Source organism: Alexandromys fortis, unplaced genomic scaffold, assembly GCF_014885135.2.
Source record: "Alexandromys fortis isolate MF-2015 unplaced genomic scaffold, M_Fortis_MF-2015_v1.1 scaffold_1, whole genome shotgun sequence".
Lineage (NCBI taxonomy): Eukaryota > Metazoa > Chordata > Mammalia > Rodentia > Cricetidae > Alexandromys > Alexandromys fortis.
In genome coordinates, this window is record NW_026067927.1 from 2,637,969 (window position 1) to 2,660,765 (window position 22,797).

A 22,797-nucleotide genomic window follows, 5' to 3' on the forward strand; every position below is an offset into this window, starting at 1 on the left:
GTGACTACTGCAAACAAGGGCTTATCAGTCCTGATGACTAGATTGTAGGGATTCAGCTTTACAAACAGAGGGATTTTTCCCCCTCAAATTATCACTGATTGTGTGACCTTAGGAATTCATCTAAACTCTCCTGGTGACTACTGTCTTGTTCACGAAATGAGACTGTGCCCCAGACTTACAATTTATCTAAGAAGCAATAGGTAGTTTTTAAGTGTGTACTCCACTCCAGTCGACTACTCCACACCCATGTGGATATGGGCAGCCAAATCGAACTCAGTGGGTTATTAAAAATAAAAAAGGATATGAAGTTAGTGGAGGTAGATCCTGGAGGAATTCAAGGGAAGAGAAAGGGGATATATATGATCAAAACACATTGTGTGCATGTAAGAAGTACTCAAAGAATTGATAAAACTTTCTTTTGTTAACCCCAAGGAAATAAAAATGTTACGTGTCTTCAGGACAACAGCAGCAATGTTCTTGTCTTGTGATGTCTTGTCTCTATGCGTATAACCTCCCTAGCCAAGGGTCTTCCAAGTCATAAAACAGAAAACTCACGAGACTAGAAATGCTTATGGCTCCTGCTGAGCCACCAAAGAGTGTCACGGAGTCAGGGTTTCCACCGAAGAACTTGATGTTCTCCTTGACCCATAGCAGGGCTGCCAGCTGGTCCTGGAAGGCCCAGTTCCCAGGGGCATGCTGGTCCCGTGTGCTAAGGGTAGAAGGCAAAGTGAGAGCGTTCTTAGGTGACTGCCACATGTCCTTCAGTCCCGCAGCTCTCCGTCTGGTGTGAGCTGGCAGGACACTGAGCACCAGAGCCCTACAAGAGCTGAGGACAACAGGCTTAGTCCAGAGAAGCACACAAGCAATATAGTATGTTCAGTGTTAGGGTGTTCTTGACTCCCCCCTTAACCCATGGATCCTGAAAAAAATCCTGCTGCTGAGAGTTACCTCTGCCACTTGGGCCAAGCCATCCTGGCATTCCAGTGAATGACAAAGTCCTTAATTGTCTAGTTACTAAACATAAAAGCAGTGCCCACATCAGCAGATGTGCCCAACATGTCCCCAAGAAGTATACAGGTACTACTTCTATCACCTCCATAGCCTTTGAGATGGATGGTTCCGGACATTGCCTTCTTTGCCTCTCTAGGTTCTCTCTGCCCTGTTAACTCTAGAAACTGTCTCTTGGGCTTCAGCATGTGCCATTGGCAAAAGGTACTGAGAGGTGAGAGGAGAGAAAGACTGGGCTATACACCCCACCACCCCGTGCTCGCTCCACACTAGACAGAGAGGATAGGGAAGTGGCAAACTACCACCATGGCCAAAGTTTGTGCCAGCTCTTTTCAGTTAAATCAGTGAGCATGCCACCACAATACATATCTTAAAGAGACTAGAAAATTCAGGCACAGAGATCTCCTTGCCAGAAAGATCTAGAAGGAACTAGAATTCAATGATTCTGGCCTCAGAACCCACACTCCATGCAACTGCCTCAAAAAGTTGCAGGTTTCCCACAATTACTGAGCAATTTATTGGAAACACATGAAAATAACAGAAAACAAAACAAACAAACAAAAAACACTAGAACCCACATTCTGAGTGAGGAATTTCAGGATCCTACCATCCTCTAGTCCCCAACCTGCTCCTCCCTCCACATCCCTTTGTCAGTGTGTAACCGTTCTGGCTAAGACTAACTTCTCGTTTCTAGTTCTCTCCAAGTCCTGCCTATTTAACCTTCATTCTATGGTAGGTCCATGATGGCCCCCATTCCTCCCTCAAGGTGCAGAAGCATCTCACCACAATCCTTAAGATCACAAAGTGCCGCACAGAATTCATTGCCTGGCCATCCATTACCTGGGTGATGCTGGGCCAGTCATTTAACCAACTAGACCTCAGATCCCTCATGTTGAAACAAAGGACAATAAAAATGCCTGTCCCATGGGACTGCTAGAAAAATAGATACCAGGCACAGTGTGTTGCATTTGCTACCTCTTGCTTCTATGACTCAACCCTGTATAGAGTCAATAAGATGGCAATGGCCTCCTTACTGGCCTCCCATTTGTTAATGGACAGACATCAAGCATGGTCTAACCTCCAGTCTCTTCCAAAGTACACTTCCTGGTACATATCTCTCAACAGGGTAAGAGTAGGACCCTCAGTCTTTAAAGGATAAAATTCCAAATTCCATGAACACCATGGCATTCATCCTGCTGCCCAACCAGGCCTTTCAGAGTCACACAATTCCAGGTCACACCACTGGGCAACATTTCTGTTTGTCTCCTTTGCCCAGCAGTATGTGAACAGAAGTGATGAGTGCCATCCTCAGGCTGACCCGTGTGGCCCTCTATACTTCCTTTGCTGCAGACCAAAGTCAGGTCTAGACAGTGGGCATCAGAGCCACAAGATGGAAGGGTCCCAGAGCACTGGTTAACTATGTGCAAGGATGCCTGTCCACTGGGGGTACAAACTTGGACAGTCCTTGGTGAGAAAGAGTCTTTTTAAACTGCTAGGGTTTGAGGGGCTTTGTGTTCATGTGTGAAATTGCCTAATTAGTTAGGACCTAATTTACTCAGTGGTACCAAAGGTTCGTCCCTCCTAAGGTAGATGGCCACTGGCCACAGCTACAGTACAGCTTCCCTTTGTGGTCTTGAGTATCATTCACAAGAAGAGACTCACGTGAAGAAGCCAAATATTCCTAGGCGGTACTGGATGGTCACAACCAGCACATCTTCGTAGGCAGCCAGGGCAGACCCATCAAAGATGGAGGCTGAGCCAGTCTCAAAGCCACCTCCTGGTATCCACACCATGACCTGAGGAGATAGAACCCTTCCAGTCAATCCCTTCCCATGCTTTTTGAATTATTTTTTATTGAGGAGACTATAAATGCCTCACCCTTCTTTGTAAGAAGACTTTAAGGACTTATTTTTTGAACAAGGCCCATGTAGACTCTGACCTCTTAGCAAGCAGATGAGTCCATTAGCTGAGTGAACACTGACAGGCTACTCAACCTCTCTGGGGATTGCTTTTGTTTTCGGTTTTGTTTCCCCTCACATAAGAACTGTGCTGCGGAGAGTATAAATATCTCACTTAGGAGGTTTTGTGGGGTCCAAATAAAAGTCTGCAGTTAGAACTTTTAGAAGAGTGTTTGCTCAGTCCAAGTGCTTGGAGGCTGGTAACTGATGCCCACTGAGCCTGTGGCCCACAGGGAGATGGAAACCACTGTAATGCTCACGCAAGAACAAAAGCTGGGATGTTAAAACTATCAACTTCTCAGGCTCTAGAGTAGTCTTTCCCAACCTATGGGTCTCAACCATCTTAGGGTCGAACGGCCCTCTCACAGGGATCACCTATGACCATTGGAAGACACAGATAATTACATTATGATTCACAACAGTGGCAAAATTACAGTTATGAAGTAACAACAAAATTAATTTTATGGTTGGAGTCACCACAACATGAGGAACTGTATTAAAGGGTTGCAGCATTGGGAAGACTGAGAACCATCGCTCTAGAGTCACCTAGGAGATTTGCTTTTAGGAGAGCATGAGAGGGATCGTCTAGGCTAGCCTCTGGGTGTACCTGTGGAAGACTAGCTACATTAGGATACTTGAAGTGGAATACAGGCCCATCCATATGTGGGCCTAGAGTCCTAGGCTGAGCTAAAAGAAACGAGCAAGGTGAGCATCAGCATTCCTGTCTCTGGTTCCTGGCTGTGGATTCACGTGAGCACTTGTTCCAGTCTGCTGAGGCTGTAACTTCTGCCATTATAGACTGAACCCCGGAACTGTGAGCTGAACCAGCCCTTTCTCCCTAAAGTTGCTTTTGTCTGGGCATTCTATCACCATGATAAGGCAAATTACTAAGACATCAACTGAAGATGTTTCTCTTTTTTTAATCCTCAGTGTAAAAATGGACAAAGTGGGGAGTACAAAAACTTTATCTTGTTTCGGAAAGATTAGGACCAATGAACTCAAAAATATCGTTCAAATGGTATTGTCACTGCTTTCGTAGATCTTAACCCCTTCTATTCTTCTAGCTCCATATTTTGGGATATTGCCCTTAGGTCACAAAAAGAGAAGAGAGGAAAAGCTCTGACTCTGTACAACATAGAGCAAGGACATGAGTAGTCCTTGTGTCTTAACTTCCTCATCTGCAAAATGAGTTCAACCATTCTTACGCACTGCGTTAAGGGATACAATGCCCGATGCCTGGCACAGAGTAAGTGTTTGAAAATTGTTGCTGCCAGAAACCACAGGAAGACTCTCCCATTATAGAGGCATGGGGAGAGAGGGTGCTGAGAGAGAGGGTGCTGAGAGAGAGGGTGCAGCTAAGATGCAGGTCACAGAAAGCCTTCCTTCATCTACAGGGTTCCTTATGTTCTTAAATGAAGTACTTGACATCAGTACTTGACTGTCTTAATTAGGAAAGAACAGTTTAATTATTCAATTACACTCTTTTAAAAGGGGCTTCTCAAACTTGAAAAAACATTCAGAATCCTTTTTAAGCCTATCTTTTCTAAGTTGCACAGACAATTTTAATACTTATCAGAGAGGGGAGAACAAAATGAAACAAAAATTGAAAGTTAAATCATGATCATTGAAATATCCAACAGAGACAATGACAGAGGACAGCTACTGTTTATGATTTAAAAAAAAAACAAGTTACTTATGCAATAAAATTTCCCTTATTCAATAAGAGCTAGGTCTCATTCTAGATGCCCCACCCCCAGCTGGTGCCCAGGCCTGCTGGTGGATGCCCAGTGCAACAGGCAGCCTTACCGGGAGACTGGAGTCATAGTTGGCATGGGCTGGCGCATGAATGTTGAGGTACAGACAGTCTTCTGAGACTTCAAACTTAGGGTAATGCACTTGGAGCACTTTCTGATATATGGGGAGCCACTCTGGGTTCTGAAAGCACCTGAGAGAGAGAGAGAGAGAGAGAGAGAGAGAGAGAGAGAGAGAGAATCTTCACAATCTATGTCAGCATGACTTCCTTGGGACAGAGGCAAGACGCAGTCATCTTTTCTGAGCCGAGAGGCATGTCAGGACTATTAGCATAAAATCTGATTGTGCCCCCAGGCCCCTCCTTTCAGAAATAGGCAGACTAGCTAAAAATTGATGATTTCCTTTTATCCAGTTCCTGGATAAGAAAGCTCATTTTCCAAAATAGTTGTATCATTAACTGCAAAGACACCCCTGCCTATACCCACCACTGAGTTCTCTCCCATCAGTCTCTCTTTTACATCCAGAAGGGCAAAGGCATCTTCCTGCAGCCTCCATACCAGGAATCCAGAGAGACCCAGGAAGGCTCTAGCACCCAGGCTTTGCTCCTTCTGCCTGGATAGCTTCTCCCAATATGTTCTGGCTCAAAGTCATCCATCCCTCTCTTTCAGATTCAGTCCAAATACCGCTCCTCCAGGAAGCCTTCCGAGATTTCTCTGCGTGACCATAGCTCTTCTTTAGAAACACCCACAGAGTGTGCATTGTGCCCTACAGCTTGCCCAGGTTTGTGCATCACATTCTGATCTCCTCCAACTCATCTGTGAGCAGCTGAAAAGCCTGTGAGTCTGGATCAATCACAGTCTCTAGCACAGAGTCCTACGCACGCCAACAATGAGAATTACTACATTTGATCTTAGCCAGAGGGCTAAAGGGCGACCAGAGACACTGAGTGTGTGGGTGTTTCTGCCGTACCTACGTGCTCGGTTATTGTTAGTTGTTTTCTTTAAAGATAAGTGGACACTAGTGAAGAGTGAGAAACCACCCCTGGAATATATTCCTTTTGGGGTGTTTATGCTCCTGGCTCCATTGTATGTTGTCCTTCATAAATTCGGGTCCCATTGCTTTCCACAAAGGCAACCCAACCTTTCCTAAAAGCTGGGCTGGGTGGTTCTCGGCTCTCTTAGTTGCTTTTTCTGCCCCCTGGTGGTTGCCTTGGCTCCCTACATTTTAATTATAAATTATTTTTCTCTGTCCTCCACCATGACTGGTCTACATGCTCCTTGAGTCCCCAACACACAATGATCCTATGTTTTCCTCAACTTTATAATGTGAAAAATCTATATGTAGTCCACAGACACCAGGCTTCCAATGAGGAGTTTTGACCTTTATCTTCATGTGGGCCAGGACCCAAGATGCTCAGTTTGTAGGTCAATGGCCATAATGTCACAGGGGCGCATACCCATGTATTACATGGTTGGGGATGGTATAGGGTAGGATAGGTAAGGTAGATGAAGTGAACATAGTTTCCATTTATAATGTCTTAGAATGTAATCTCTTTGTAAACTAAGAATCTCATTAGTCCACTGTGGCAATCCCCAAGTCCTAATGATATCCAACTCTGGAGTTGGTTCTGAATAGGCTGAATGAATAAATAAACAAACAAATAATCAACTAATAATTTTTTCATGTTATTTTCAGTCCACACGTGAACCACATGAAGTCATCTTGTGGGGTGTTGTGAATGTCCTGGTACCAAGGTCTTCCTTTAGGCCCATATGACTCCAACCTAAGAACTTCACAAAACCAGAATTGGACATCCCTGGGATCTTTGCTCCATACAGTGCTCTATCGCTCTTCCACAGCTAACGTGGGAACTGCTTAGCTAGCTAGCCTTGAAACTCTTCACTGGCTGGAAGCTACCTACCTCCCAGGCCCCTTGTGTTGCAGAGACATTAGTGATGACTAATCTTCGTTGTAGCTGGATTTGGGATCACCTAGAAGGTGCTCCTCTGGGAGGATCTACCCCAATATGACCTATGGGCTGAGGGCTCATGGTAAAGAAAAAAAGGAGAAAATAGCAGAAGCATAGCCTACTCTCTGCTTTCTTATCCGCCCAGGTGTGTGGAGTCCCAGCTGCAGCTTCCTGCCACTGCAGACGCTGCTATACTAGTGGCACCTGCTCAAACTATGGACCTCCCTTAAATCGTTTTCAGTCAGAATTTGGTCACAGAGACTAGAAAAGTAACTAATACAGCAGCCATGGTGTCATTGCACAAGCATTTATGGAGTTCCCACTGTGGTCTTGGCCTTGCATTAAGCCCAGCTGAGACTACGGGAATTAAACACACACACACACACACACACACACACACACACGAACACGCTGCGGTTCTGCTCTCTGAATCCCTCATCCATACTGACCACAAAGGCCGGCCCAGAGTGAAGGTCACACAGAAACACTAAGAAAGTCTTTCATTGAACGATTCGGGAAGCTCATCACAGCACTTCCTACACCTGCTCGGGGGTTCAGAATCCCACAAAGCTTTCAGAGCTTCCAGACTCTTGGGCCCAGCTTACAGGATTCTGATTCATGAAGCTTAGGAGAGGCCAAAAAACACATACAATTCTAACAAGCCTCCAGCAGTTCTCCTGAGCAGCCGGCATGGGAGCCCCGACCGAAGCACTCACCGAGGTCTGTGGTCCTCCCACTTCCGTGGCCATCTTTCCTCTCCTCTGCCCCTGAACTTCACGACCTATATTCCCTCTCAGCAATCTCTCCCAGTCCCCAAAACCACAGGCCACAGTGACTTACAGACTGGGATAGGCGGTGGCTTCTCTCAAGTCAACCCAGGGGATCGCAGGCTGTGGACTGGAAAATCGCAGGGCTCCAAGAGGGGGTGCAGCGAAAGGGATCCCCAGGAACACGTTCACAGGTTCGAGGCTTCCCAGCACAGTGACTTGCTTCCCCTTGACCCATCCTAGCTTGGTGTACCTTTGTGGCTCTTCAGCCCCAGACCCTGAGGAAACACACAAGGGAGAACTGAGAAGCAGGCTAGAAAGAAGGAGACAATCGGCTACCCCGGGGTTCCCTTCTGGGTGGGCATCCACTCAGAGGCCACGGTAGCTGGGACTTTCTCTTTGGCTAAAGGTCCTCTGCTTTTGAGATCACTTGAGAAGCCACCACCACGGGGTCCTGCCTCAGTTGCTTCTGAGCACCCACCACCACCTCAAAGACCTTGGGGAGAAGCTTTTCTTCTACACCAAAGTTGTCCCTTTCCTTGAAGCTCTGTAGATGCCCCGATCCTGCCAAAGTGATTGCTGGATCTACCACCCTCTAGTCATTCCCATGCTCACCAGAGACCACCACGTGTCAATCATCGCCTGCAGTTACTAGACGGCATTTTTTTTTTAACAAACTAAATAAATTACCTTTAACTTTTGGTTTAGAGGACTCCTGAGCAATAGTATCGATTGACTTGTTGTTTGGATAAGTTAGGTAGCTGCTTAGGTTACATATGAAAACGAAAATAGATTAGTGAGGGCGGCAAAAAGTTTTCATGTTGATGACCGCTGGAATCAGCTCTTGTACTTCCAATAGCTTGAAGATGGTGCTTTGGGTGACTAAGCAGGCAAGCATCTTGGATTTTGCACAGAAGATGAAGCCTTGAATTACTTACTTAGCAGGACCCAGGAGTCTCGGCACTATCTGCTCTGTCCCTTGTGCAAGTCCTGTCTCCACAGCCAACTCCACAGAGCACGGACTCCAGTCCACATGCCCCCTGCCCCCCCCCCTCCAGTGCCCAGGATGGTGCCTTTCCTTACTGGGTGTGAGGAACCGCAAGGACAGAGGCAATCCCTTCTGTCTGCCTCTGAGAAGGAGGCTCTGGCCCCAAACTTTCAATAGCACTGGACACTGAAGCCCACAATGGGTCCCCCAAAGACCTCTGGGAAATATGTCCATTTCCCCTAGTAGAGAGTGCTACTCCTTTCCCACATCCTGAGAACCCTTGTCTCCCGCTGGCCATCTCACCCCTGATGATGACTGCAAAGATCCCAATGACCCAGATTAGGGCCTGTCCAGGGTGCACCCAATCCCCACACATCTGGTTGGCCTGCCTGAACCGTCTGGATATCCACAGCGGCTGCTGGCCTCAGAGAACTTCAGTCAGGAATCACAAAGTGCCTCCTGTGAGCATACAGGTGCTGAACAGGTAAGACACTGGATGCAAAAGAAATCATGAACAGCATCAACGCAAGAGTTTCAGAGAATTGGCCAAGCGAGACATTCCTGTTCTGATTTATATACAGAGTGGGTAATGATTAACACCTGTGCTGAGAAAAAGCGTATTATTGACTTGGGACTCAAAGGATGACAGAAGTTGAAAAGACTCTCAGGAACCACTAAGCCAGGGTTCTCAAACACAGGTGCTGTGTGGGTCAGACATACTCCCTTTGCTGTAGCAGAACACCCAACTTACAGAAAGTAAAGGAAGGTTTGTTTGTGCTTATGACTTAAAAGGTTCATGGCAGCTGACCCGTGTGGTGGTGGGAGGTTTCATCATGATAAGCTGAAAGCAGAGAAAGGGACACAGGAAGGGACCACACACAAGATATCCTCAAGGGCCTTCCCTAAGTGAACCACTTCCTCCAGCTGTTCCATCTCCGAAAGTTCAGTTTCTCAACATAGCACCACCAGCTGGAAACGCCTGATCCTGAGGGAGATATTTGATATATTCAAACTATGACCAATGCCTCCAGAAACCAGCAAGGCAACAAATTAGCAGAGAATGGGGATTACTAGGAGAGAGGCAAGGACAGTGGCAAACCTAACAAAATGTATGTTTGCTCAAGTTATACTGTGGAATCCATGTTTGGTTCCAGATTCAGGAAAAAAAAAAAAAACTCTTATGTTTTAAGCTAACATTAAGAAGCACTTGGGACTGGAGTGCTGGCTTAGCAGTCGTGGTGGTTTGAAAGAAAATGGGCACTCTTAGGAGATATGGCATCACTGAAGTATGTGTGGCCTTGTTGGAGGAAATGTGTCACTGTGTGTTGACTCTGAGGTCTCCTATGTTCAAGCTACTCCCGGTAATACAGACCACTTCCTTTTGCCTATAAGATGTAGGACTCTCAGCTACTCCTCCAGCACCATGTCTGCCTACACACCACCATACTCCCAGCCACCATGCTCACCTCCATGACAGTAATGGACTAAACCTCTGAGCTGTAAGTGAGCCACCGTAATTAAATGCTTTCCTTTATAAGAGTTGCCGTGGTCATGTTGTCTCTTCACCGCAATAGAAACCTCAACTAAGACAGCAGTTTAGAGTACCTATTGCTCTTGCAGAGGACGAGTTCAGTTCTCAGCACCCTTATCAGGCCACTCACAACTACCTATTATTCCATTTCCAAGAAATTCCACACCCTCTGACCTTCGCAGGCACATGTACATACGTGGTATACATAAACTCATGCAGGCATGCACACATGCACATAAATAAAAGTACTAAATAATGATGTGTGTGTGTGTGTGTGTGTGTACCGTGTGTGCATGTGTGTAGGCTCCAGGGTGCCTTGCTCAGCCATCATCAGAGAAGCTTCCTCCTGCAGCAGCAGACATTATGCAGAGAGGGAGAGACCTTGGAACACTCATCCCCAAATGAGATGTCTCCAGGGCTCAGAGAACCCCAGAGTATAAGAACCAGAGGTGATGATAGAGGACACCAAGAAAACAGGGCCCTCTAAATCATTAAGACTGAAACACATATTAACTCACAGAGTCTGAGGTACCATGCCCAGGGCCTGCTTGGGTCTTCACTAAATGGTCTTAGAGCTAAAAAAAGTAGACACATGTTCCCGTTCCTAACCCAGAAGCTATGTCTAATTGATAATCACTTGCAAATGAAAATTTAATTTCCTCCAAGGGAGTCTCACTGGGTAATAAACTACTCTTAGGGGTAGGCTGTACGCCAGCAGTAGATGGCCGAGAGAAAACAAACTCAGTGACATCTTGTGCAGTTCCTTGTCTCATAATGTCATGTCAGGGCTCTTCTTCTTTTTAATTTTATCTTGTAATTTTTATTTTAATTTTGTTTTATTTATAATTTTTCTTCTTTCTTATTGCCCTACAGGTTCTTTGTATATATATTATGAGTCAAATGATTGGGTCTCTGTTTCTTGTGTCTTCTCTTGGCTTCTTTCCTTTCTGTTTGTTTGTTTTGTTCAATTCCAATGTGTTAGTTTTTGTTTTATTTTATTATATTATACTTTATTATTATCCCTTTAAAGCCTGTTTGGTTCCTAGTGAGAGACAGAAAGGGGGTGAATCCAGATGGGGAGGTGGGGAGGATCTGGGAGAAGTAGAGGGAGGGGAAAAACTGTAATCAAGATAAAAAAATCTATTTTCAATAAAAGTTATATTTTCAATAAGATAATATATTTTAATATTAAAAAATAAAATATCTTCTTGAATTTCCCTTGCAACCCAGAGACCAACGGTGGACACAACTGAGGGTTAAGAACCATAAACTGCAGCTAAGAAAGAAAAGAGATGTTTGTATTAAAGTCTACTATTCAAACTACCCATCTTTGAGGTGATCATAACCTCTGGGGATGTGTAGGTGGAAGAATGGGGATTTCTAAAGCACCCAGGCTTGCCTGAGATGGGGTTGGAGGACTCATTTGTTTACACATAACACTGAGCATGCAAACAATCTAATGAATGTTTACACACATGTTTGCTGCTGAGAGAATTCACAAAACGTTTTCAAGGGCTTTATTTTTGATTAATTTTTCTCATCTGAGTGGGGTTCACTGGACGCTTCAACAACACGCGTACACGGTACACTGACTGCAGTCAGACTACCCTTATGGCTTTGTAGACTTCAAAGCGTTTGCTCAGACCCTGGTTCTACAGTAGGCGGATGAGAGTGTTTATTCCATTAGACTCTAACTCTGAGTCCTACCCACATACTAGTCTTCAAAAGGCAATAAAGAATGTGACTCTTGCCCCTGCTAGATGTTCCTGCTCATGGCCTCACAACCCTTAGTGGAGACCTGGGTTCTACTTTGATTCCCCCTCGGAATGGAAGGCGTCTTGGAACAAATCCTTCCTCTCCTTTGGGCCTCAGTTTCCCAATGTTACAAATGATGACAGCTCTGCAGATGTTTAGTGATTATGTGTTCCAGGGTCACAAGCGTGAGCGTGGTTTCCAGACCTGCCTGTGAGGCCACAGGAACCTGACAAAGAGTAGAGAAATTTCTAAGAAGACATAAGCTGCCAACAGGCGGGTGACTGGTTCTAAAGGCACAAATGTTGCCACCTCAAAAGTCATGTGAGCCACGATGAAGGCCAATGAGGGTCTCTGGGGTTCATATGCACCTTGCCAGCTCCTTTAACCATCTTCTTTTCTGGTCCTTATGAATGGGCACCGTGAGGATTCTCCCTGGCTGGGTATCTGTTTCCACCCTTCTCCAATTAGAAATCAATCATTCACTCTTAAAATGTTTAAGGTTACTTCCCATATTCTGTTTTGCTATCACATGGGATACCATGACTACCTCAGGAGCCCCTCACTGTATGTCAGGAAACAAGGACTCTACATCAATTTATAGGAAACCCTGTAGGTACCAGGCCCCAGGACAAAAGGCTTCTTATGTGTTATAAAATTCCCTTCTTGTACATGATGAAATTGAGGCTCTGTATGGCAGCATGATTTATCCAGTATCACACTACTGGGAAGAAACACATTTAGGCCTTGAAATGAACCTCCTTGCCTCTTAGCAGCAAATCTTACAGTCCCGAGGTGCATGCCGTAAGCAATGAGGAACAGTAAAATGAGGAAGGACAGACTGGCTTCCCATTCCACTTGGCCACACTCAATTAACGTTTCAGTTGATACCACGTTCTCAGTTCTAGGTGTTCTCAGCAGCAGCAGCACAGGCCTGCGGCCCTGAGAGGCACTGGCCTTTGATCATGCCTGCCTGTTTTCCAGGTGGCTCCACTAACACCCTGAGGGAGAAAGCCCAGATGAGAACTGAGATCTCAATCTCTCAATCGGGCTCTGTGAGACTGGAATTATAGACAGTTAGAGCCCAGAGAGTAACCCTCAGTGAAAGGACCACAGTGACAAGGAGGGCTCTGGAGGCATTCCATCCACTCCTCCTCAGCAACAGGACCCCCGGGGAAGTTGCATTCTCTGTGCTGACAGCGCCATTGTCTATAATCTTCCTCCCCTGTTTGGTCCTTTTTCTTCCTGCTTCTTTCTCCTCCCTAAGATCATCTCCTACATAACGATTTTTTTTAACCTTGAAGACTTGTCTCAGGTTCTGCTGTCAGAAACCAAAATTAAGTTTGTTGACAGTAAACGGAGTGGGAAAGAAGATCCCAGCATAACTGTAGGACTCGGTTATTTGCTAGTCCAACGGCGTCATATTGCTAAGACGCTGAGGAAGGCTCCCAGGGGTAAGGGCAGTGTGTGAGAGTGCAGGTGTTCTAACCCCACTAGATACAGAAGCAGTATATTCTGAAGTGTGATTTCGGCTGATTGTTAACTGCCTTGGAAACGTGAAGAAAATAGTGGGCCCAGGTAACTTTGTTGTCATTTCAGGGTATGCTGTGTAAGTCAGGGGACCTGTGGGCAGCTTTTAAAGACCGCCTTTAATTCTAAAACCATGCTGGAAATTAGACAAAGGGTTTAATCACAAGAAGAGCCTTGGAAGATCTCCTGAGCCAAAGCCAGGACCTGAAGTACTCAGTGTGGGATGAGGCATGGGATGACACATTTGGAAACCCTGAACACCCAGGTTCTGCACTAGCCAGTTCTCCCCTTTTCACCAAAGGAGAGGAGACACTCCAGTTCTGGGAAGACCCAGACGGTGACTGATGCCTCACAAAATAAAACCTTCCCTGACGAAGACGGTCTACAGCAGTGTTTCTCGGTCTTCCCGATGCTCTGAGCCTTTAACACAGTTCCTCAGGTTATGATGACTCCCAACCATAAAATTACTTTCATTGCTACTTCATAACTGTTATAAATCATAATGTAAATACCTACTATGTAGATGGTCTTAGGTGACCCTGTGAAAGGATCATTCAATCCCCAAAAAGGGGCCATGACCCTCAGGTTGAGAACCACTGGCCTATATGATCTAGGGGTATAAGATCTTGGAAAGCTGTACTTTTAGGTTTCAGTGGAGCTTGCGCGCGCGTGCGCGCGCGCACACACACACACACACACACACACACGCATTCTGTAGAAGAAAATAGATTTCTCACCAAATGAATAGCATGGTGTGGTTCACATGCACTAACAAGAAGGAAGTGGAAACGGTTCTGGATGGTGGTCATGAGGAGAGGGGCGGAAGATGAGGAAGGGTAGGAGAGGATTGAGTAGTAAAAAGGCACATTCTCGTAATGTCTGGTTGATTGTACTGAAAGAGTACCTGGTCTGCTTAGAGAGCGACAGGGAAATCTCGACAAAGCTGCAAGCTAAGACTTCACCATGGACACGGGAGCAGTGGGGTAAGGCGACCAGCATCAACAGGCAGGAGACCTAGAGAAATTGTGTTCTCTGGAGCCACAGCACCTTCCTACAGTAGAGTGGTAATGGTAGCAACCACCCCCCCTCTGAAAGATGGTGAAGCTTCATACACTAGGTGGTGACACTTCACTGTCAGAAGCCAGGAGGAAGACCCACAGCATCCAAAGGACCACATAGGGGCTTCACCTGCAGAAATGATGGAGTTGCTTAATAAGCAAAAGGGATGCTGCTTCTTATCTGCAATAAGTGGAGACAGACACAAGAATGGAGTAGCAACAGTATGCAGGGTAACTATGCCCATGCAGAGTAAAGGGGTCTTCCTTAAGCTCTCACCAGGACTCTGCTGTTCTCAAGCATAGCCATTATCTGTTTCTTAGCAACTTTGTCTCCAACATCCTCTGCAACACAGAACCTGTCTGCCTACTCTGTTGTCTGTGCTGACTTCTTTTCCCAATACTACTTTATTAGTAGCCTCTTATATTTGTTACATATAAATCACCCCCCAAAAGTTAGCAACTGAGTTACCATTTTGTGCCAAGGTCTCTGTGCAAACAGTCAAACAAGATGGCAGCTTCCATTCTTTCAAGGCACAGGGTCCCCTCATACCATAAGCCTTCTGAGACCAACTGATATTCCTTGCATTGAGTTAACTAAGAAACATGTGTCAAAAGATGATTTTACACAAAGATTTTATTGGGAGAGATATCTAGGGCTTCAAAATTGGGAGGCAGCGGGACAAGTCCAGAGGAGCTGCCAAGCCGTGATAGGATCTGAAATAAGAGTTTACATGGACAAAGTAGGACAAACGGTACCCATGAGGACCAAAAAAGGTCTAAAGCATGTTAGGATTCCTAGGAACTGAAACCAATCACCACAGGCGTCATCTATCAGAGATCCTACACACCAGATATTTACATTACAGTTTATAACAGTAGCAAAATTACAGATATGAAGTAGCAACAAAAGTAATTTTATGATTAAGGATCATCACAACATGAGGAACTGTATTAGGGGGTTGCAGCATTAGGGAGGTTTAGAACCACTGCACTAGGGGAATGTTAAGCACACAAGGTTGTTCCTTCAAGGGAAGGAATGCGAAACTGTTTTTCCTCAGAATGCTGGAACAGATAGGCTCTTCAACCTGGTGACCTCTATTCTCTCTGTGTGGTCAGAGACTTTCTGGCCCAGGACCTTCTCCAGGCCCTTCTCATAAACTTCTTTTTCTCCATCAATCTAGAACTATCTTTGCGATGTTGCATCTTTCATTACAAGGAGCTCCCATCTAGTCACAGCTGATCTGTATTTAGCTTGCTTTGTTCCTCAAAGAGACTTAGGTATGCTTTGTTGTGCATGAGGGATTGTCAGGGGCCCGAGATGGCTTTTACAGGGAAGGAAAAGGGGGGGAAAGAGGACAATGTGAAGGAAGACGGCCGAGTCATACGTCCAGGCTCAATAGCCATCTCTGACACTCAGAGAACATCTTTTTTTTCCCATTCTAGTGAGAAACCATTGCAACAAATCTGACTTTAAATCTTAGGCCAGTCTCTATAATTTCTGTTGACAAACATTTTATTTCTCTTACAGTCAAACATTAGTCTATGTTTAATAATAATGGTAGTAAGTTTGTCAAGCCTTAGCCCACATTTTGATGCTATCTGAAGACTATCAGACGTCCAAGTCTGATAAATCTAAAGGAAAACTACTAGCAGATAAGTTTATAACATGTGTCTTTATTAGGTTCCTTTCCCAGGGATGGCTAAGCTCTCAGTTAATCATTAAAATGCAAAAAAAAAAAAAAATCGTATGCCAGAGAATAAGGAAAGATAGCAAAAGATAACAGTTTTAATTTATTGGTCATCTTCAGTCAGAAGTGTCACCAATAGCCAAGTTGGTGGCAGATGGATAATAATTCTTCAGCTCTGTAACCTCAAAAATGGTTACTTTTAAAGCCAACTAGAAGTAAATGAAGCTCAAGGACTTACTTAGATTTCCCTTGGTCATAATAACTTACAAGTTTGGTTTAATATTAGAAAAATCAGTCACATATTGGGCTGCCCTGGCCTATTATGAAAACCTTGAGCAATCATCAGCTTGGCTTTTCAAAACCTTTTTTGAAACATAGCTCTGCTCGTAAAGTCAGTGAAAACACAAAGGTTATTACGGCTTCTAGTGTAGGAAGGAGTAAGTACTGGACCTATTTTTAAAATTATGTATTTTTCTCCAAGTCATCCTTTGAGGACATGATGGATGGTCACAGGGACGTCTCATTAAACCAAGGTACACAGAGAGAACAAAGTGTCCCTGATGCGTGCACATGAATACAGATGAGCAGAGCTGCGTCTCTGGAAGAGATTGCCCATGGGGGGTCACATGCAGGTGGAAGGAAGGGCTACTCAGGCAGCAAGTCTCTCGTGGACAGAAACAGAGCGTCCAGGCTCTCAGAGCTAACTATGGGTTAGTCCAGCAGACTGAAGTCTGGAAAAGATTCCTGAAGGGCTTTTGCTCTCTGGTTGACACTTCTCGAGCATAGTTTTGCAGAGTGAGCATGGCACTGGGGAGCTGAGAGAATGCTGGGAAACACGAATGGCGGATGTGCACAGTGCCGCAGGAAGAGGCTGGATTCCACCTGCAGGACGAGTGAAAACAGATCAGTACTAGCTAAGCTGACCACAGCAACCGTATTTGCAGTATCTGGTATATGATAGAAAACCATGTAAATCGTGAGGAAATGAGAAAATGTGACCTGAAATCAGAAGACAATGAAGGTCAAATAAAAGCAGTCCTCAGAAATGATCAAAATATTGCTGGTGGGTAACAACTTTAAAATGACCATCACAAACCAGCAATTGGAAGATTTTGAAGACAAGTGGGCAAAATGAGTGGGAAAGCGGGAAGTTGAAAAGCTCCGCGCAAAACCAAAAGCCCTACAATACTGACAATGACGATTCCAAAGTGCTAGAATGCAGCACGTAAGGCAAATGCTCTTCTGGATGGGCTTAGCAGTGAACTCGTGTGAGCTGGCAGATGGGTGGCAAACATGAAAACAGCCAAGAAGGTCTCCTAACTGAAGCACGAGTTGTAGATGGGAGGAAAGGAAAATCAAAGCATTACCGGAACAAGGCCATGTGTGTGATAGTCCAACCCTGTGAGACTGGGGGCTGGAAGAAGAAGCTGGGGTGATGGGCACAATCTCCGCATTTGCAAGGCAGAGGCAGGGCTGTGAGCTCGGCATTAGCCTGAGCTACACACTAAATTCTTATCTCAAAAAAAAAAAAAATTAGGGTCTGGAAGTGAAGAGAAAGAGAAAAAACTGGAAATTATTTTTTTAAAAAATCTATTGACTGAAAAACTGATTTAAAAAGACATTAGTTAGTTCATGTGTCTAAGAATCTCTCAACAAATTCTAAAACAGAAATGAATTCAAAGAAAATTATTGCTACTTTTAGAAATTGATCAATTTCTGAAAATCAAAGTTGTTTTTTTTTTTTTTTTTAAAGAGTCTTAAGAGCAGACAGAAAATGAGACTCATCAGAGCCCAGGGAGAAGAGAACAAGAAGAATAGGAACTATTCTTAGAAGAGACAATGGAAGATGCTCAGAAGACAGAAAAAGATAAAAAGGAAGGAACTGCCTGTCCAACACCTACGTCATGAGGTTAACCTCCACGAATGAAGAAAAGGAAAGGCAGGTTCAGGGAGAGGAAGCTGGGAGAACGCAGCTCCAGTGATCCACACTAGGAGAAAGAATGGGGGAACATCATCAGCAAACCCTCAGTCCACAAGTCGGCGTTATCTGAATGCTGACGCGATACCCCGGAGTCTAGAAATGTAGGGGGTAATCACTCACAAATAATCAGAGAAAACCACTGGGTAAGGGAGGACGCCCAGGGCCCGTTCTGCCGCAAATCAATGGATGCCAACAGAACTGTCAGAATAAATTTTATCTGAGCTCTGGGAACCAGCCAAAGCAATACAAACAAAGCAAAACAAAACAGGTAAACATTTAACTCAGAAAGGATTAGCTGAGTCATGGCAGGAGAGATCTGTGACGTTTTTGGCACCTTCTCCCACCCCCCAGTCCTCTGGCAAGCTCAAAGGTGTCAATTCAAACTCCCAGTAGAGGGGCCTTGTGTAGATGGAACAGTTCAGACTTCATTATCAACAAACTGTGATCATACTCTATTTCCCTGGCTCAAAACAAATGAGGTTCCAGCCCTGAGATGGGGAAGTAGACCCAGGGTCCCAGGGTACCATTCCTAACCAAAGAAGCTTCCTACAACAGAATGCAGAAAACAGGTCTACCAGCTGGACTCCAAGCCCAGGAGCAGTTTGTCAACACAGAACAAATTCGATGGTGTTTTATTTTGTGGGTTTTTGTTTCATTTTGTTTTGTTTCATCATTTTTTTGTCTTATTGGATTTGTGTTTGTTTTGATTTTCATTTTGGTGTTTTGGGAGTTTGTGTGTGTGTGTGTGTGTGTGTGAGAGAGAGAGAGAGAGAGAGAGAGAGAGAGAGAGAGAGAGAGAGAGAGACAGGGGCACATAAAAATGGGTGCATAGGAAAGTGGGTAGGATCTTGGCAGGAGTTCAAGGAGGAGAACATGATCAAAACATTTTAATTTTAAAAATGGAAAGAATAATTGTGGTCATGTAGGCCAAGGGTTTCCAGTCCAGGAAAGCAACCATCATAGGAAAGCTTGGGAGAACAACCTGGAAGTGTGAAATTTGGAAATGGGAAAGCAAGCTTGATTTCTAAATCACACCCGTGGGTGTTCTTCCACAGCATTCCCAAAGAGGGTTAGCCAAGGACAGAAACCCCAGGTTGGTGACTCTGTCCATATGCTGGGGGCTAAACCAAAATAAGAGCGTCAGAACCTCCCAATACAAGCATTCTCGCTCTGCTTACTCGCCTAGGCCTCAGTCATGCTATCCATAGTGCGACAGACTGAAAATCTCGGAGACAACGAACCAAAATAATTTACCCTTCCTCTCAAGTTGTTTGTGCGGGGCATTCTGTAACAACAAGAAGCTGATTAATACATGATAAAGACTTGAGATGCTCGCACGCAGTCCTGTGGCTACGCGCATCTCAAAGGTAGGGAGCACACTCAACGAGTGTCTGTGAGGCACAAGTCTCTCCTTTCTGACTGACCGCCATGAACTGAAGGCGGAGTTAGCTATGAATTGTACAGCAGAATTCCGAAGGCACGTTAGCACACACAGAGAATATTTCCAGACTGGGAGATTTTGTTTACGGCTTTTGTTGTTCCAGACACTCAGTATTTGTGTGACATAGCTAGATGAGGTCTTAAACATGCACCTGAAGGTAATGACAGAGCTGAATGGATCTTCACAGCGGAAGCAGGTCCTGCTCTGTATTGGACAGCCATTTCACATGGATCTTCACAGCAGAAGCAGGTCCTGCTCTGGATTGAACAGCCGTTTCACAGACCTGCTGACTTCTTCTTTGTCTTAGATTAGGCTTAAGAACCATTTCAAAAAAATAGAATCTTGCTTAAAGTGTAGAATACATAGATTACTGGCATCTAACACATATTGATAGGCCTGAAAGCAGTAATTTTCTTTTTAAGAAAAACAATTTTCAAAATTATTGTAAGCCCACAGTGCAATCATTTTTAAAGTCTATTTTTCTCAGAAGGTATGTTTTACTGTAAACATTTGCCAGTGTAAACGTAGATTCTTCGCCAGTAGACTACGTGCTTTTATACATGAAGGAGACTTCCTACAGCCAACGAGCTGTTCTCGAAGCCCACTGACTCTCAGGCAGTTACAGAAGTGTTAACTTATGGGACAGAATTAAAGCCACTTGTAATGCCTGCTTTTAACACGTCCTGGAGCTAACATTTTAGCTTCTCTCAGTATCGTTAGAAGTCAGATGTTTTTCCATTTGTCACTTCATACCCGTTACCTGTCCCCGTGAGGACTGTCTGGCATCACCCTCCAGTGAAGTCTCTGCATAACCATTCACCACATGTGGCTGCTGTGACTCCTGAAGGCGCCTTCTGTCCTGTGGCACCTCGTTGTCCCACTGCTTAACAAATACGTTGTGAGGAATTAGAACTTGTATGCTGACAGTACCTCTGTGTAACAAGATGTCAAATTAAAAAGAGAGGAATGTTTAACTGATTTGTGCCTTCTTCCTCTCGGGATTGTTCAGTCCTTAAGCTAAAGCTTCCACGGTCCTTGCGCTTCAATTTTCACTTCAAACTCTACAGAATAAATTAAAGTGAAACAAAAACAGGAAATCTCTGCCCAATCACTCACTGACCACTAAGCTAACCAAACAGTGACATCAGTCGCCATACAGGGCGAAGCATATAAACTTTACAAAATTCGTTTATAAATCGTTAAACAAACAAGAGCTGCAAGTGCTCTTAACCGCTGAGCCATCTTTCCAGCCCATATAAGAACCACTTTAGCTGGGTGCAGCCGAGCATGTCTTTAGTCCAAGCAAAGGCAGGTGGGTCTCTGTGTGTCCGACGTCAATTTGGTCTACACGGGCACAACAAACTCAGTGAAGCAAGTGTTTTGGTTTGGATCTTAAATGTCCCCCAAAGGCCCATGTGCTCAAGTCGCGGTCAGCCTGCTGGTCCTATTGAGAGAGGCTAAGACCTCTGGGAGATGGGGTACAGTGAGAGAAACGAGGGGGTGCTTGAAGGGTTGTTGGAATCCTAGTCCTTTCTCCTTGCCAGCTGCAATGAGGCAAGCTGTACCCTCTGCTATGATGTCATGAGCTCCTACCATGATGGTCTGCCTTGCCACAGGTCCAAAGCAATGGCCGCAAGGGGCTGGAGTCTGAACCCTCTAAATCATCAGGAAATTGATCCTCTATTTACTTCCAGGGATGCTTTGTCACAGTGACAGAAAGTTGACTAAAATAGAGAGAATGAGATTTTCAGACCGTCTGCCTTATGATATTCAAAATCTCGACTTTTCAGCAAAAAATGTCAAGAACATGTGAAAGTAGTTCACACAAAAGTAGAATGAAAGAAATCAATTAAAAATAAAGCAGACTATTCCTAAAGTGTCTGCCACACAAACATGAAGAGCTGGGTTTGGGTCCCCAGCACCCCCACAAAAGCTGGTGAGCCCACTGCAGGCTTCAGAAACAGAGAACCCTGGAGCCTATGGCACCAGTCTAGTCAGCGGGTGAGCTGTGTGCTGAATCGCTCATCCAATGCCCATCTCTGCTGTTCAGGGAGTGTTTTCCTTTTCCTTTTCTTATAAGACATCCTCACAATAATATTGACTTTGTGTATTAGGCAACACATGTACACCATCATCCACATATATATACCCCCCCACACGTAGGCAACCACAAGAATACCCTCAAAAAGACCTAGAGAAGGGTATATGTAATGATGAAAGGCCAACCATCCCGCCAGAAGTTATAAGAATTAAAAATATGTATATAACTAACATCAGAGCTCCAAAATATACAAAGTAGAAATTCACAGGTTTTGAAAGGACGGTTCTACCATGATGAGTAAAGTTTTAAATATACTGCTTTCAAGAAGGGATAGATCATTTAAATATAAGCTGCTCACAGAAATCAAAGACTTTAAAAATAGTATAAACCAACTAGACCTAAGGACTGTGTGCAACATGTTCCAACAAACAACAGAAACAGGGCATGTTGACACATATCTGCAAACTCACTATATCAAGTGAAGACATTACTGCTCCAAAGGATGGTTGAAGTGGTTTTTATTGTAGTCTTGAGGGAGAGTACAGCCAGAGGCATCGGGAAGAGTCCAGAGCAGGGAAGTAGTAGACTAAACATGACTACAAGACTGAATCAGATCATGAGAGGAGTCGGGGAGAATGAAAGAGGAGGACCAAGAGAGAGGGACAAACACAAGGGGGCAAAGAGAGGGGACCAAGAGCCAAGAGAGAGCATGGCCAAAACAGCAACATTATAGAGAAATGAGAAGTTGGGGGAAGGGAAGCCCATGTGCTGAAGAGGTTTGGGGGGGGCGGGATACCAGGTGATAAGAGCTGAGAAGAGCCAGGATGTTCATGTTCACCCTGAAAGTTTCTTATCTTATGTGGGTAGTAAACTAAATAGTAGAACTCTCCAAAAATCCTAAGAAATAGTTAATTTCGATGAGGAAAGTAGGAATAAAAAAGACAAGACATAAGAAAAATACAGAACCAGTAACAAAAAAATGAAGGCTTGAGCCTCTCCGTATCTGTTCATATTGATAAACACATTTAGTGAAAATCACCTACACACAGCAATTGAAGACTGTGATCTTGCAGTACACTTGGGAGAGTAAATTTTAAGAGAAGAAATATTACCAAAATATAAATTTCTACCTTTGTGTCTGGGGACTTGGTTTCATGAGAGAATGACAGAAGGAGGGAGAAAGGGAGGGAAGGAGGGAGGAAGAGAGGGAAGAAGGGAGGGATAGAAGGAGACTTTCAAGTCCGTCAGATAAAATGGTATAGTATCTACACAGAATCTATGTACACTCTTCTATTTAAGTCATCTCTAAGTTATATATAATGCTCAACACCAT

At 44.6% G+C, this 22,797-nt stretch overlaps 1 protein-coding gene across 2 annotated transcripts in view; it reads right to left on the reverse strand.

The window, feature by feature from the left end:
* The window catches only part of Ces5a (carboxylesterase 5A), a 50,160-nt gene that overhangs the window by 18,366 nt on the left and 8,997 nt on the right, over positions 1 to 22,797 (reverse strand). Inside the window, exons 1-5 of one of the 2 annotated variants that reach the window (XM_050144533.1) lie at positions 8,746 to 8,957; positions 7,528 to 7,732; positions 4,773 to 4,911; positions 2,671 to 2,804; positions 556 to 709 (exon numbers count right to left, since the gene is read on the reverse strand). In XM_050144533.1, the coding sequence (XP_050000490.1) occupies positions 556 to 709; positions 2,671 to 2,804; positions 4,773 to 4,911; positions 7,528 to 7,732; positions 8,746 to 8,818 (705 nt within the window). In that variant the 5' untranslated portion in view covers positions 8,819 to 8,957. Of the gene's footprint in view, positions 1 to 555; positions 710 to 2,670; positions 2,805 to 4,772; positions 4,912 to 7,527; positions 7,733 to 8,745; positions 8,958 to 22,797 lie in introns of those variants that run through there. The other variant, XM_050144532.1, reaches the window with a different exon arrangement.